The 13,836-nt window shown below is 38.7% G+C and overlaps 1 protein-coding gene across 3 annotated transcripts in view; it reads left to right on the top strand.

Moving 5' to 3' along the window:
- Positions 1-13,836, top strand: part of PARD3B (par-3 family cell polarity regulator beta) — a 504,041-nt gene that overhangs the window by 16,243 nt on the left and 473,962 nt on the right. For all 3 annotated transcript variants that reach the window (XM_053471715.1, XM_053471717.1, XM_053471716.1), the window contains exon 2: positions 12,503-12,604. In XM_053471715.1, coding sequence (XP_053327690.1) covers positions 12,503-12,604 — 102 coding nt within the window. The remainder of the gene's footprint in view (positions 1-12,502; positions 12,605-13,836) is intronic.

Below are 13,836 nucleotides of genomic sequence, written 5' to 3'. Positions count from 1 at the left end.
TGATTGCATGTTAATTATAGCCCATGAGGGCTGAGTTACTTTTGGCCATAAAATGGTTGTGAGAGTAAAGATAATTAAAAACATTACGACTGATATTGATTTATGTTAAACAGTATGGATTGCAGTTTTTTCGGTGTACGTCTTCCTGTCAGTTGTTAAATATAAATCCATCAAATAAATCAATACAAGTAAAAAAAAAAAGATGAATTGCTATTAATGTTTTTTTTTATCGCAGAAATGTTGCTTTTTCAGTGTAGGAAGCTACTCATTGTGAAAACATTAGGAGCCTAACATGGGATAAAGATTTGTAATCGTGATTTAGGTCCCTTGTCTTTTCAGCTTGTGTGGGTGTAAATGTATGCTGTCAAACGCCCTTGCACAAAAGGTAGAAATACGGAGATTAAGAGACATTCATTTACTAATGTATTATCCTTTTTGCTCATTTATTCAATTGTAACATTTATCTTCAGAGTTTAATGGAAAAGAAACGTGTGTTTTTTATTTTGGCATACGCCGAATGACTTAACTATTTGCGCACGCTCTAGCACTATAATATGTAGCATACTCCTATTCTTATTAATTAAACATAAACTTGGATACAGTGGTGCTATTCTGCCCATCTACCTTACGTAGTGACCTCTAAAACATGTCTTGGGTAGCATTTTGCTATTAAAGGACTGAAATAAGTACTCAATGGCTTGTAACAAATCAAAGCTAAGAAGGGAGGCTGTTTTGACCTAAATAAACGTGGAGAACACTTTAGGGGCAGAAAGAATCAACTTGCATATGAAGAAAGAAAATTAAATATCGCATACCATTTAATTCAAATTAATTGTCATGCCTACTTTTTCTATGGATAAAATATTAATACATTTACCGAAGCATAAAGTTTTGTGACTAAGCCCCTCCTCTTCAATTGCATTGGTTTTCTAGTTTCATGGGCCATGGCGTGAATGGCTCGCAGCGTCGGTTTCTGAACCCAGCCACAAGGGGGAGTGCAATGGGAGTATTTAAACTAGCACGTTCCCTGCTCATACATGCATACATAGTCCTGTACATTAATCCACCACTCCTTTGAGACTGATATAAAGACTCAGACCGTTATCAGTCCCTGTTCTTGTCTTAGATTCAGAATAGATGTATGCCCTTCCCATGCATGTTTTAAATTTCCTCATTATTAACCTCTACCACTGCTGGGAGACTGTCTCATTTAACTATCACCCTCTCAGGAAAGTAAAACATCCTTGCAGTGCATCTATGCCTCTGATACTGTAGTTTTAGGTTATGCCTAAATAAACATCCCTTCTGTAAAGGTTTTGTAATAGGCTGTGATTCATAAGCACTAATTCTCCATGCAAGTGGAGAGCACACTATTGGATGGCAGTGGGTCTAGATTAAGCTGTTGTACATATAGCCGTTATCGTTATAAACGGCAACAGACATCGATGCAATGACATAATGGTCACTAAACTATATTTAAATAAAGAAAGACAGAGCCATGGTAATAAAAGGCCACATTGCTTGTTGAACTCAAATCTTATTTTATTTTGTTGTAATAAATATATAAAGCAATGTATCAAACATGTTATCGTGAACTTGCTGACCGGTGAGATTTTGTTGGGTGGATGTGTCCCTGAGAGTTCAAACATAGGCGTAGCTATGGCATTATGGCTGCTTGCTACATAGCTTGGTGGTGAAAAGCTAAGTTTGGACCCCTCCAGCTAATGCTAATCATCCTAATGTAAAAAAGGAAAAAAACTGAGGAGGTTAACAAACCTTCCCCAGCCAATGTACACTAACCTCAGGACTGGACACTGTGTATGTTGAAGATATTACATGCCCAGTCAAGCTGCCCTTTCATTAATGTTAATTTATGGGTTTCTATCTAACCTGAAACATCTTTCCTCTAAACCTATAACCTAGTATTTACATTAATATGTGGACTAGGAGACTTCTTAATTGCTTGATCTGTTTGAAAGCAACAAGCCCAAACCAAACTTTATACCAGGGGTGTCCAAGTTTTTTTCTGCAGTGGGCCACTTCATCGGAATTGTATACGTGTGAGGGCCGCACTCATTTTTCACTGTGAGAAAATATGGCCTTTAATAAAATATGCAGATTAAAATAAAGTAAATGACACAAAACCTTTACGTTTCCTCTCACTGATTTCTGGGCCTAGAAAGGTTTGTGACTACAAATTCAGGATAATTAAAAATGAAATAGTTCTATTTATTCTAGGGATGCACCAAAATGAAAATTGTGGACCAAAACATTTACGGTTCACTTAGCCAAAACCAAAAATGACCCCTCACCTTTAAAAATAATAATAAAAACTCACATTTTTAATAAAAGTAGGTAACACACAACAATTGGTGTCCCAGTCCTAGTCTCAGTCCCATCATGCTTAGGTTTCAGCACTTACACATCCAACCAGTAAATGCTGGAAACTAGGCATGATGGGACTGTGATTGCTGTTAGCAATCACACTCCTATCATGCCAAGTCAGCCAGTACATGCTGGTACAGGGTAGCTGTAAGTGATGTGCAGACCCCATACTGCTGGCAGCATCAATACACAAGGGGGCAGCTAGCTAGGTTTCAGCATGTACTGGCTGACTTGGCATGATAGGAGTGTGATTGCTAACGGCAATCACAGTCCCATCATGCCTAGGTTCCAGCACTTACACATCCATGCTATCACGCACACACTCATTCATTCATATACTCATTCATTCACATTCATTCCCTCAATCACGCATACTCATTCAAACCCCCTCCCCACCCCCTTACCTGCACTGCAGCTCCTCGATGCCGCTCACAGACTTCAGCAGGGGGGCGCGGCCCCCCTCTGCGTTCTCTGGTACTGCACAGAGGAAGCAGGACTGGAGCAGAGTCATGTGATGTCACGTGAACTCTGCTGGGTTTCGCTTCCTCTATGCAGTACAGAAGACCCTCCCACAGGTAAGTAGCAGTGCTTTTGTTGTAGCAGGGCTTGAGGTGCGGCCCACGTAAGATCAATTGCCCTGGCTGCTGATCTTATGCGGGCCGCACCTCGAGGTCTCGGCCCGCGGGCCGCATGTTGGACGCCCCTGCTCTATACAATAGTGCATTGATGGATATGTATTACAGCATATTTTGAGTATTCCATTGAGGTCTCCTTCCCTAAAACCACCCTTGGGCAAAGTGCCTCTTCTCTGGTTCACCACAGGGAAACTCCAGGCACACCCTACTTTCTGCTGGCAACAATGTTTAAAAGGCTAGTTGATCATTAGAAATCCCTTTTGCCTCAGTGCACAAAGCAAGGTCCATAAATGGTTGGATGAGTTTGGTGTGGAAGAACTTGACTAACCCTGACCTTAACCCCATTGAACATCTTTGGGATAAACTGGAATGGAGCGAGCCATGCCTTCTCGTCCAACATCAGTGCTTGACCTCACACATGCTCTACTAGATGAATGGTAAAAAATTGCCAGAAAGCCTTCCCAGAAGAGTGGAAACAGCAAAAAGGAGACTAACTACATATTAATGCCTATGTAATGGCACAAATCAATCACCCCAAAACGAAACCAAAAAACAGAATTCTAGTACCCAGTTGGAGCTCTGTCTGGTTTCTAATTTGCTGGCCCTGGCTGATCAGCCTAATTGTTAGTCTGCCTTGCCAGGCCCACAAAACTAGGCTCTGGAAAACCTCCCACATTTGGTTCAGGAATTTTCTTCAGTGTCTCTCCTTGCCGTTGGAGCACAGGGGAACTTCCTCTCCCCTCAACATTCTCTATGATTGTGGGCCTTCTGGGAGTTTAAATATCCACTTCATGCACATGATGCAGGCTTCATTAAAGTTTTGAACTGGACTTTCAAACTGTGGTGTGGACTTTGAGTTTATTCCAACATTGAGTTGGAGCATTGGACCAATCTCCTCTCCAAATGCTGTACCCCAGGGACCATACACACAATTTACACATAATACATGCATTGAATCTGCAAAAGGCATCTCCCTGGGGCTGTACAAGGTCACAATATAAAAACATATACCGATCAACCATAACATCATGATCACTGACAGGTGAAGTGAAAGTTAATGCTGGTTCTGATCATCACAGATTGTTGCGTATGGGGCTGCGTAGCCGCAGACCAGTCAGGGTGACCATGTTCACCCCTATCCCTTGCCGAAAGCACCAAGAACTGGACAACGGAGCAATGGAAGAAGGTGGCCTGGTCTGATGAATCACATCAGTTGGTTACTTGGAGAACACATGGCATCAGGACACATCCATGGAGGCTCCACCTCAGAACTGAATGAGTGAATAGATCTGCTGCTAATGTCTTGGTGCCAGATACCACAGCACACCTTCAGAGATCTAGTGGAGTCCATACCTTGACGAGTCAGGGCTGTTTTGGTGGCAAAAGGGGGGACCTACATGATATTATTCGGGTGCTCATAATGTTATGGCTGATCGTGTGTATATATATTGTATATCTTGGAGGAAAGAAGAGAGAGATGAGATATAATAGAAACATTTAAATACATAAAGTGATTTAAAGTACATGAAATACATGAAGTAGGTTTATTTCGAAGGAGAAATGTTAGAAAAGATCATAATCTATAGCTATATAGATGTAATGTTAAGGAGATTCATCTTTACTGAGAGCGTGGTAGAATTTAAACATGCATGGGATAAGCGTATTCTGAATCCAAGACAAAACCAAGGACTGATTCAAGGTTGCTACATCAGGAAAAATTGGCAGACTAGATGGGGCAAATGGTTCTTATCTCCTACAAAATTTTATGTTTCACATGTATTATTTGTGCTGATTGCTCAATACTTTTAAGTATACATACCATATTTATTTATAATGAATATTTATTGGGATGAGAAACTATTAAAGAGGGTAATCATCTGCTGTATTTTTGTAGGGTTGTTAAAACAATCTGCTTGCACTTGGACGTGACATGAGATTAAGTCAAACATAGAACTTATTTATATAAAAAAAAAAATCATTGAAAAGTAAATCAACTTCTGCACTGTATTATTTATGAATGTAAAAAATAACTTTGAGCATGGAGATTATAACCATTTTAATATATTTTTTTTTCATGGTTCCAAAGAAAAAATATGGGAAAGTATTAAAATTCAGGAAGTGCTTGTTTTGCTTATGATGACCTTTTATAGTAAAAGCAACATTGGAGCTATGCATTAAACGTGGAAATAACCATAGAAACCCATGGAACGTTTTTGCCAATCGGTTGCTATGGTGAACATTTTTCCAAACTTTACATCAGAATCGCTTTTTATGCATAACCACCAGCGTCTGCATTTTTCTCTCATTGTGAGGCTGTTATGACTATAAGCATGGAACAGACTACATGAAATGTGGGTTAGCCACATATAAATGTAATGCCTAATATATAATAATAATTATAAAGATTAAAGACGAAGATTTATATTTGTAGATTGTATATTTTTGTTTTATACCATAATTTAACAGGTAAAATCTGCAGGTATGTGTGGTTTACTGTTTCTTGACATCCCCATCAAAGTGGAATGCAATATTTTGTTAGGAATAAAATACCGTGTTTGCTCTGCCCCCCAGATATGCCTTTTACCCCCTTATATGCCACTCTGCCCCACCAGAAATGCCTAATACCACTATATGCCACTCTTACCCTCCCCCGAATTACCAGTGCATCTCTAGACTTCTCCCCGTGCTTCCGATTCCTTGGTGTCTAGTGGGGCAGCCGGTGGAGGTCTGTGCAATGCGCACATACAATCTCCGCTGCTGCTGCCGTCACTTGTGCTGGGGCTTCTATGAATGAGCACCGGAAGGTCATGTGATGCCGTCATGCTTCAGTCATAGAAGCCCCAGAGGAAGTGCCGGGAGCAGCGGAGGGTGTCTGCGCGCCTCGAACAGACCTCCACAGAAATACGCTACTTACTTGAGGTAGTAAACCTTTACCTGCAGTGCTGTGGTCTGAATGTGATTCTTGATATAACTCAAGTGTCAGTAAGTACTTCAACGGGAGCACTCTCCTGTGTATGGGCACTGGGGTCTCCATCTCAACGTTTGTTGAGCCCAAGCTAACTGGTGGTAAGTACAGTATATCGCGCTCATAGAGATGTGTTCTTCCATACATGTCTCCTGCACAGGAAATAGCTGGGGGAAACTGGGGGCAAATGTATACAGGGGGATTCTGCAGTAAGGGGGACTAAGATTTACATTTTTCATATATGATTCTGCAAAACATTTTTTGTAAAAAAAAAAAAATTCTCAGCAATCATTACTTAATATTAATTAGCATAAGTTATTATTGATGAAAAGTGGTACCTCAAACCGTATTTAATGTCTTTCTTAGTTAATATGATGGCATTAGCTATGGCTATACATAAATATCTGTTCTACTATAAAGAGGTTAAGTTGCTCTTTGGATGAACCAGCAGCATTTTTTTTATGTGCTGCCTAAAATGGATGTAATGTATACTTAAGACTTTTAAGGTAGGGGTAATCTGCCTTGGTTCCTTTCCTGTAAACTCCAGTGTCTGCCTTTTTAACTGGATTATATGACATTTCTTGGCGGTTCTCTCCAGCAACTTTTATGTCCTTGATGTGGCAAAAGCAATTTGGCCTTGAGCATGTTGTGTTTATCAATGCTGCTCCTTCCCAGAGAGACTGCTTGCCAGTTGGAAAACATAAACCATTGGAAGTTGATCTTGTCAGAATGTATTCTTTTATGTTTAAATGTTCAACACTTTGGTCCCTTGGGTTTTTTTGTCAGTCAAAATAAAAATTTGATTTCAAATGAGCCAAAGAATGGCATTTAAAGGATCATTTATTCCTATAAAGACATATATGTAGCACATCATACAAGTACCTGTTATTACTAAGCTTCACAAGATTCATTAATAGTTTGCTGATGTCCTAAAACTCTTTTATGGAAAGACACTTGAGGTGCTTGATAACACTATGTGAAAACTGAAATGAAAGATCCCCGAGCTTTAAATACAATTATTACAAGAAATTATCTGTTATTAGCTCTTCTAATTATTTCACATTTGTGGTTTAATGTATAATTCTTGTGTTGCAATGATCGTACTGCAACCCAGTTAACTTTCTATGTATAAAGAGCAGCCTCCAGCCAAAGACCTTAAATTGTGTTCGTAGGCAACAGTGCAGTCTTAAGAGTAAATATTATAGACTCTGCTGGATAATCTATACCTCACACCAGAACAGGAGATCTCTACCTGGTCTCTGTACAACAGGCACAAATCACATTCTCAACAATAGACTTCTCAATGTTATCCTGACCCTGCTCCCTCTGGCCTCCTACTTTCTTTCTCTTTCTCCACTTGTAGCTTTCCTGCACCATAACAAACAGCCTGCGTGCTACCATTTCAAGCCAAGCACTAAATGCAGTCATGAGAAGATCCCAAGCATTAGGGATTATTCTCCTTAATACCCTTGATGTCATCTGTTAAACCACACAATTAAGCTGGACACCCTTTTCACACCACCCTGCCTCCTACTCTTTTATTCTGGTCTTTGCTCACCACTCTGTCACACCAGATACTTCACAATCTCTCTACTTTTTAAAAGTTAAATTGTGTTGTACCCGCATTACTTTTTCAGACATTCCAGATTTTTGTCATGAAACCAATGTGGTGGTGTTTTTTGATTTTTGTACTTTGGCTAAAAATTCCGCATTCCTCTGGACCACACACTGTTTCGTCTTTGTTCGCTCTTGGCAGCTGCAAACAGACCAGTTAAAATGTTTACTCTGGATGATCAGCTTGGCAAGAATTGGTTGTTTAGTAAAAACCCAAAGTGTTTAATATTTTTTATATGATTCACATTTTGTCATTATTAATTAAAACTACATATTTGTGTAGAACACATTCTCAGAAAACAGACTACAGGGCTATAAACCATCATGATTTTATTTGGTTGCCTCCAATGTATTAAAGTTCTTTATTGGGAGTATATGTCATGCCAATCATATAACTCTTACCCACTCTCCCCAGGTGTCCTCCATCACTGCAGGCCTTCCAAAAGCTTTGTGGTAGCGGGGTAGGCCAAAACCGTGGCCTAACATTACAGCAAACCCCAGGGAGGACTTAGGGTTTTGCCCAGACAGCATAATGTTGCACACCTGTGGAGGGGAGGTAAAGCATGCCTTCACCAACAACTATCCACTAATAATGTTCACATACAAACCGTGAACCAGGTGCTGTGAAATCACTCTATGGCAACCAATAAATGCCAAAAGAAAAACCCTCAGACTGTGACCACTTTACTCCAGTGTTCCAGAACTTTGGTTCCTTTATGTCCTTGTACTCCAGATTCCTGTTCTTCTCTGCCTGCCTTGCTACACACCCTCTATTGGATTCTCCGTTACCTGACCTTTTGGCTTTCCTATTGGACTACCCTGCTTGTCTGTTTCCTGACCCTAGCTTGAACTACAGTTTTCTCTGATCGCCGCCAGCCCCTGATTACTGGACTGTTCCTGACATTGTTTTGGACTATCCTCTGCTCCTACATTCCTAACCCAACCCTGACAGTATAACCGGTAGTTACCAGTAGCACCTAACTGTAGCCATGAACTTGGTTATCTGATAGGATCTGTCTTGTTTGTAGGAAACACTGTTTTCTGAATAATGTTTCTGTACAACAACCTGAAATCATGCTGTAAACATGAGTGTTATCAAATGTCTTTTCAAGTCAGTTACCCGACTTCAGTGTATTTGTGGGGTAAAGGTGCCTTTTACAATATACAAAGCAGTTAGTAGTTGATGTTGATGGAGCCTAAGTGGTTGTACACACATCTATAGGAGCCATCTTAAACAGTAAAATGGCAAACTGCGACATGGGTATGATCTATAAAACATAGTGAAGACAGATTAGAATGATTATTACATGTACTGCACATCCTCGTGCCCTTTAGGTTTTAAGTTGGCGTGAATCTAAGAGCCTATATTGTGTTCTTCTCTAATAAATCTCATTATAAGATAACTGTAATACCGTGAATTTGCTGAGGCAATTGAATATTTTATGGAAATTAAAGAATCTGAATCAGTGAATCAGTTGAATTAGCCCCACAATTTAGGGTGATTTGGGGTGGTTTTCCAAATGCAAAACAGAAGAACATATTTAAAAACACTACCTGTTCTTTCACAGAGTTTCTATTAGACAAGTTAAACATCATTCCTTAATCTTTAGTCTGCATACTTCCTTGTTACTGTTTACGCACCATTGCCCTTGTTTGCATAGATACTCCACACTGTGGAAGGATGGATGTAGACATTCATGATGTGCAGCCTCAAAACATAAAGTGGTGACCAAACACAATGAAAGCTAGATGTCCTGGTCGTTCCCTGTGCCTCTACATGACTTAAGTCTCTTTACGTCTCCACAATGCCAGCACACCACATCTGCTTCTTACATTATTTTTTAACGTGTGATTTTTGGGCTCTGTAGCCAGATATATATTTTTGTATACAAATATATTTTGAGAAGTTACCATTCTCACTTTTCAGAGACTAAAAATCTTGAGGAAAATAAAATGTTCTGTCCTGGTTTATGTAAGATATTTTGTGACCAAATAGAAATATACTAGAATAAGCTATATTTACATAAGCAATACGATGATACTATCAAATGGACATGTTCAAATTGGCCAAAAACTATCTGGACAAAGTTTCCAGTTAATTTTTGGCCCATTTTTTTTTTCCGGGCAACAAATTCCAATCCTTGCCCACTCAGTTCAGACAAAAATCAGGGGGCATTTTTGTTTCCGGAATGAAACTCGTTGCTTGGTGCCCACATTCACTCTCTCTAATTTACACTCTCATTCACTCTCTCATGCTCTCTAAATGTTTCCCTACCTTCTCTGCCAACCACTTCAGCTTCTACATTTCTTGTTCTTTAACTTCTGTTTCACTTACATCTTATGTCTTCTTTCTTCGCCCACATCTCCACAGACGTGACCTGGTGCAAACTTCCTCCAAAATCAGGATGACACTCTCCCTCGATCCTCCAATGAGGATGAGGTCTCTTTAAAATTTCTGGGGAGTACACCTTGTAAATGCATAGGGGATTCAATCAGCAACGACAAAGTGCTCCTATTGGAATTCTATCTCCTCTTTTATATTCGTCCGCGTCTCCACAGATATAACCTTGCGCAAAACTTCCACCAAAAAGTCCGCGTTCCGGGGACTTCCTCTCACCTGATCCTCCAATCATAACCTGGCACAAACTACTGCCAAAATGGCAGCACCCTAAGGTGCACTTAAGTGATTGTAGGATCGGATGAGAGGGGGTTACCGGAAATGCCGCCATTCTGGCTGAAGTTTGCACCATGTTATGTGCCCAGAGATGCGGACGAAGATAGAAGATGAAAAAGAAGATGTGGAAGTGGTTGGCAGAGAAAGTAGAGAAACATTTAGAGAGTGAGTAAGTGAAAGGGCCCCCAAATATCAGATGAAAATTCTGAGCTTGTTGATTCGTTTTCCTCGTTTCGTGTGGGGTCTGGCCCGATTTCTGTGGCTTTGTGCGAATCACTGAATTTGCATAATTCAAATCTGAATGCACAAGTCTACCGTAGAACACAGACAATGATAAATGGCAAAATGCTTTGATTAACATAAATCAGCCAAATATTTTTTAAGGAAAAAAAAAAAAAAAAAAAATATATATATATATATATATATATATATGATGTCAATGGGAAGGGTTTTTATTTTACATGTGCTTTAACTACCACTGATAATTGTTGCTAGTAGTCTCTCTAATAAACAATCTTCTGGCATAGAGGGGCATGATGTAGCGCTATCTTCACATCCATGTTTTCCCAGATATACTTGCCTTTCTGTGATACCAGAAGTAGATGATGCTCTAATGTCCAGAAAAGGTTAAGCAAGGGTAAAAATATGTAATGCCTTCCTTAAAGATTACAAAGTTAGCTCAACTTATTAACAGGGCTCTTAAAAACCTACTGATTATACAGTACGTGTTTCTTACGCGATGAGGCAACTGTATGTCTCATACAGTCCTTATCAGGGGAGGTCTGGTCACCAAACTGTCTCATTACCCCTCAACCACCTAACAGAATATAAGCTTGCAATACCATTTGATAGCATATCATTTCTCTCTCTACCAGTATATCTTACTGAATGTGTTTTTTGCGCTAGTGCTGGGGCTGCATAAACAATATGTAATAAATGCCTGTACTTTGTAGCATTCATAAAGGAACCGTTCCCTTGCCAGAGAACAGTGAATATTTTGAAGTTCTCAGTACGTGGTAGGACTGATGAATGTTGGGAGTAATTTTCTTGCCTTTATTCCTTAATTTTCCACGTTTTAAATGATAGATAGAAAATGCTTATTTACATGTGCTCAATCAAAATTATTTCTGAAAGCAATCCAGTAAAATTAATCATTATTTGCTCTCTGTATAATATTTAGGTGTCAGCCTGGAAATGAAGAATTATAAATCATTATGTCACAAGTTATATTCATGAGTTAAAACCGAGGTTGATATTTTTATATTTTGTTTTTCACTTTGCCAGTCATTAACGATTCAGAGTGTTAGTTGAAAAAAAGCAAGAAATAAAACCAAAACTTTTTTAAACATTAGACATTTTTTATTTTCAAGAATTAGACAAGACATGTATACTTTCAAAGAAATATAGGAATGATGGTTTAGTTTATTGTTCGAAAGCCATCCTTCCAAAAATGTTGATGTTTCACGCTGCCTTATGGATAAGAAACATGAGGGCTTATAGGGCAATCGGCGTTGCTTTTTCAATAAAGGTACAGCTGGACTTGAAGGCGGCACTTTGATATTAGAGCTTTAAAAAGTAAAATTCCTTTCCATCCTCTCTTCTTGCATTTACCGCTTATGTGATTAAATGAAGCGTTAGAAATACTGTTCCTAGAACGATTGAATGGCCAGTCCCTTCCCATAGTTTAGTTAATTAAAGCCTTGTTCGTATTTTTTTTTCTTGGGAGTAGTTGTCATGTGACACAAAAGTAGGCACATGTTTTTGTTTCACATAAAAACATCATTTTTATATGCTTAAACATTAAGAGGAAATAATAAAATGACAGATCTAATGTTTGTGTAATACACAAGAGGGCTCTGTTAATATATTTTGTCTGTAGATTGTAAGCTTGTTTGAGCATCGTCCTCCCCACCTGTTGTTTCAAGTCAACTTGTTATATTACACACTACTTGTTATGTCCTGTCTACCCATTGTGCAGCGCCATGGAACTTGAATCATTTTCTTAAAATAATAGATTTAAAAAAATGTTAACCCAATCACCGCTTGACTGTGTCCAAAAAGCATGCTTTCCTCCAAAAAAAAATAAAAAGTTAAGTGGGTGTTCAAAAATCTTTTTACCTTTAAACTAACTCAATGTACACAGTCCAAACTTCAGAACACCAAAGTAGAGGGGAGGCTTTTGGCCACTGATATAATAAGTAATATTTTGAATGATATTTCTTTTTTTAGGAACCTGGATACTGGGTGAAGATCCATCATTTAGAATACAAAGACGGAGGCATCCTAGACCCTGACGATCTCGTAGCAGATGTTGTAGAAGACAAGGACAAGGTAAAAAGGAATTTACCATGTCAACTATCATATCTGATTTCAGGGGTTTAAAACTGAACAACTTATGCTGATTAAGTATAACGTACAGCATCATCAGTTCACTGTCAAATGCTGGCAACAGGTACAACTTTGTAGCACAGAAGAAGCAACATTCACTCAATAAATAAAATGGAACACAGAACATTGAAAGCCTGAACGCATACAATTGCCACAGCTAGTAAATGGCTTTGAAATATTAAATTATCTTAACTGACTAATTTTATTACAAAGGTTAACAAAGTGTATGAACTGTTTTACTGGGCATTAATGTGTTTAAGTGACAGTTATGATTTAACAAGTTCACCAATTGCATACAATCTCAATCAAAATTTGTCTCCTAACTTTACACACCTTCAAAAGTATGGTACTTTCCATTCAAGATTGGTTTAACCAGTATATGGCGCAAATGTTTCACTGGCTTAACTTTTTCAATTCAAGCACGTAAACAGCTAATCCGTCCTTAATTCAGCTAAAAGAGTGTTGCGCTTTGTACTCAGTATTGCTCATTTAACCACTTGTGCTCAATTTTTATTCTTTGGAGACAAAATGACACCTGCTTCTAATGTTCTAGATCATATAGCTGTGCACTATGCAGAATTTATACAAAAAGGTCCCTCCCTTCTTGTGCCCAATCTATTTTTCCACATTGCCACAAATAAAATACAATTAATGTAAAATTAACAAAAATTATGGCAAATTCCTTCACTCTGTTCATATTAAGTGTTGGAATCACATTATGCCCCATCTAATCGTAGGCCTTGCCACTGTACGTATGCAAACAGTGTTACTGTAAAATAGGCACTTTCCATGTGCAGCCAATGAAGTGGTAATATGTTGTGACATTGGACAGGACTGTTAAGTGGAAAGTAACTCAAGGCAAATTGAGATTTCAGCATCAGCATAGGAAAGGGTTCTTCACCGTAAGAACAATAAAAATATAGAATTCTCTGCCTGAGGATGTTGTATTTAACTCTGTGGATATTTTTAAGAAAGGTCTGGGTGCTTTTCTGGTTAAGCATAACAAAGGGCTACAACTGTTACAAGGACAATAGTATTAGAAAGATGATACAGGGAGTTTCTGAGTGATCTGATTGCCGCTCTGTAATCAATCATAATTGGCAATTGCCCCAAGTAGCGTTTTTTTTATTTTTGCCTTCTTTTGGATCTTTTAGAAGTGGGTATGTGTGAAAGGT

Source organism: Spea bombifrons, chromosome 7 (genome assembly GCF_027358695.1).
Source record: "Spea bombifrons isolate aSpeBom1 chromosome 7, aSpeBom1.2.pri, whole genome shotgun sequence".
Taxonomy (NCBI): Eukaryota; Metazoa; Chordata; class Amphibia; order Anura; family Pelobatidae; genus Spea; species Spea bombifrons.
This window is presented reverse-complemented; position numbering and strand designations above follow the sequence as displayed.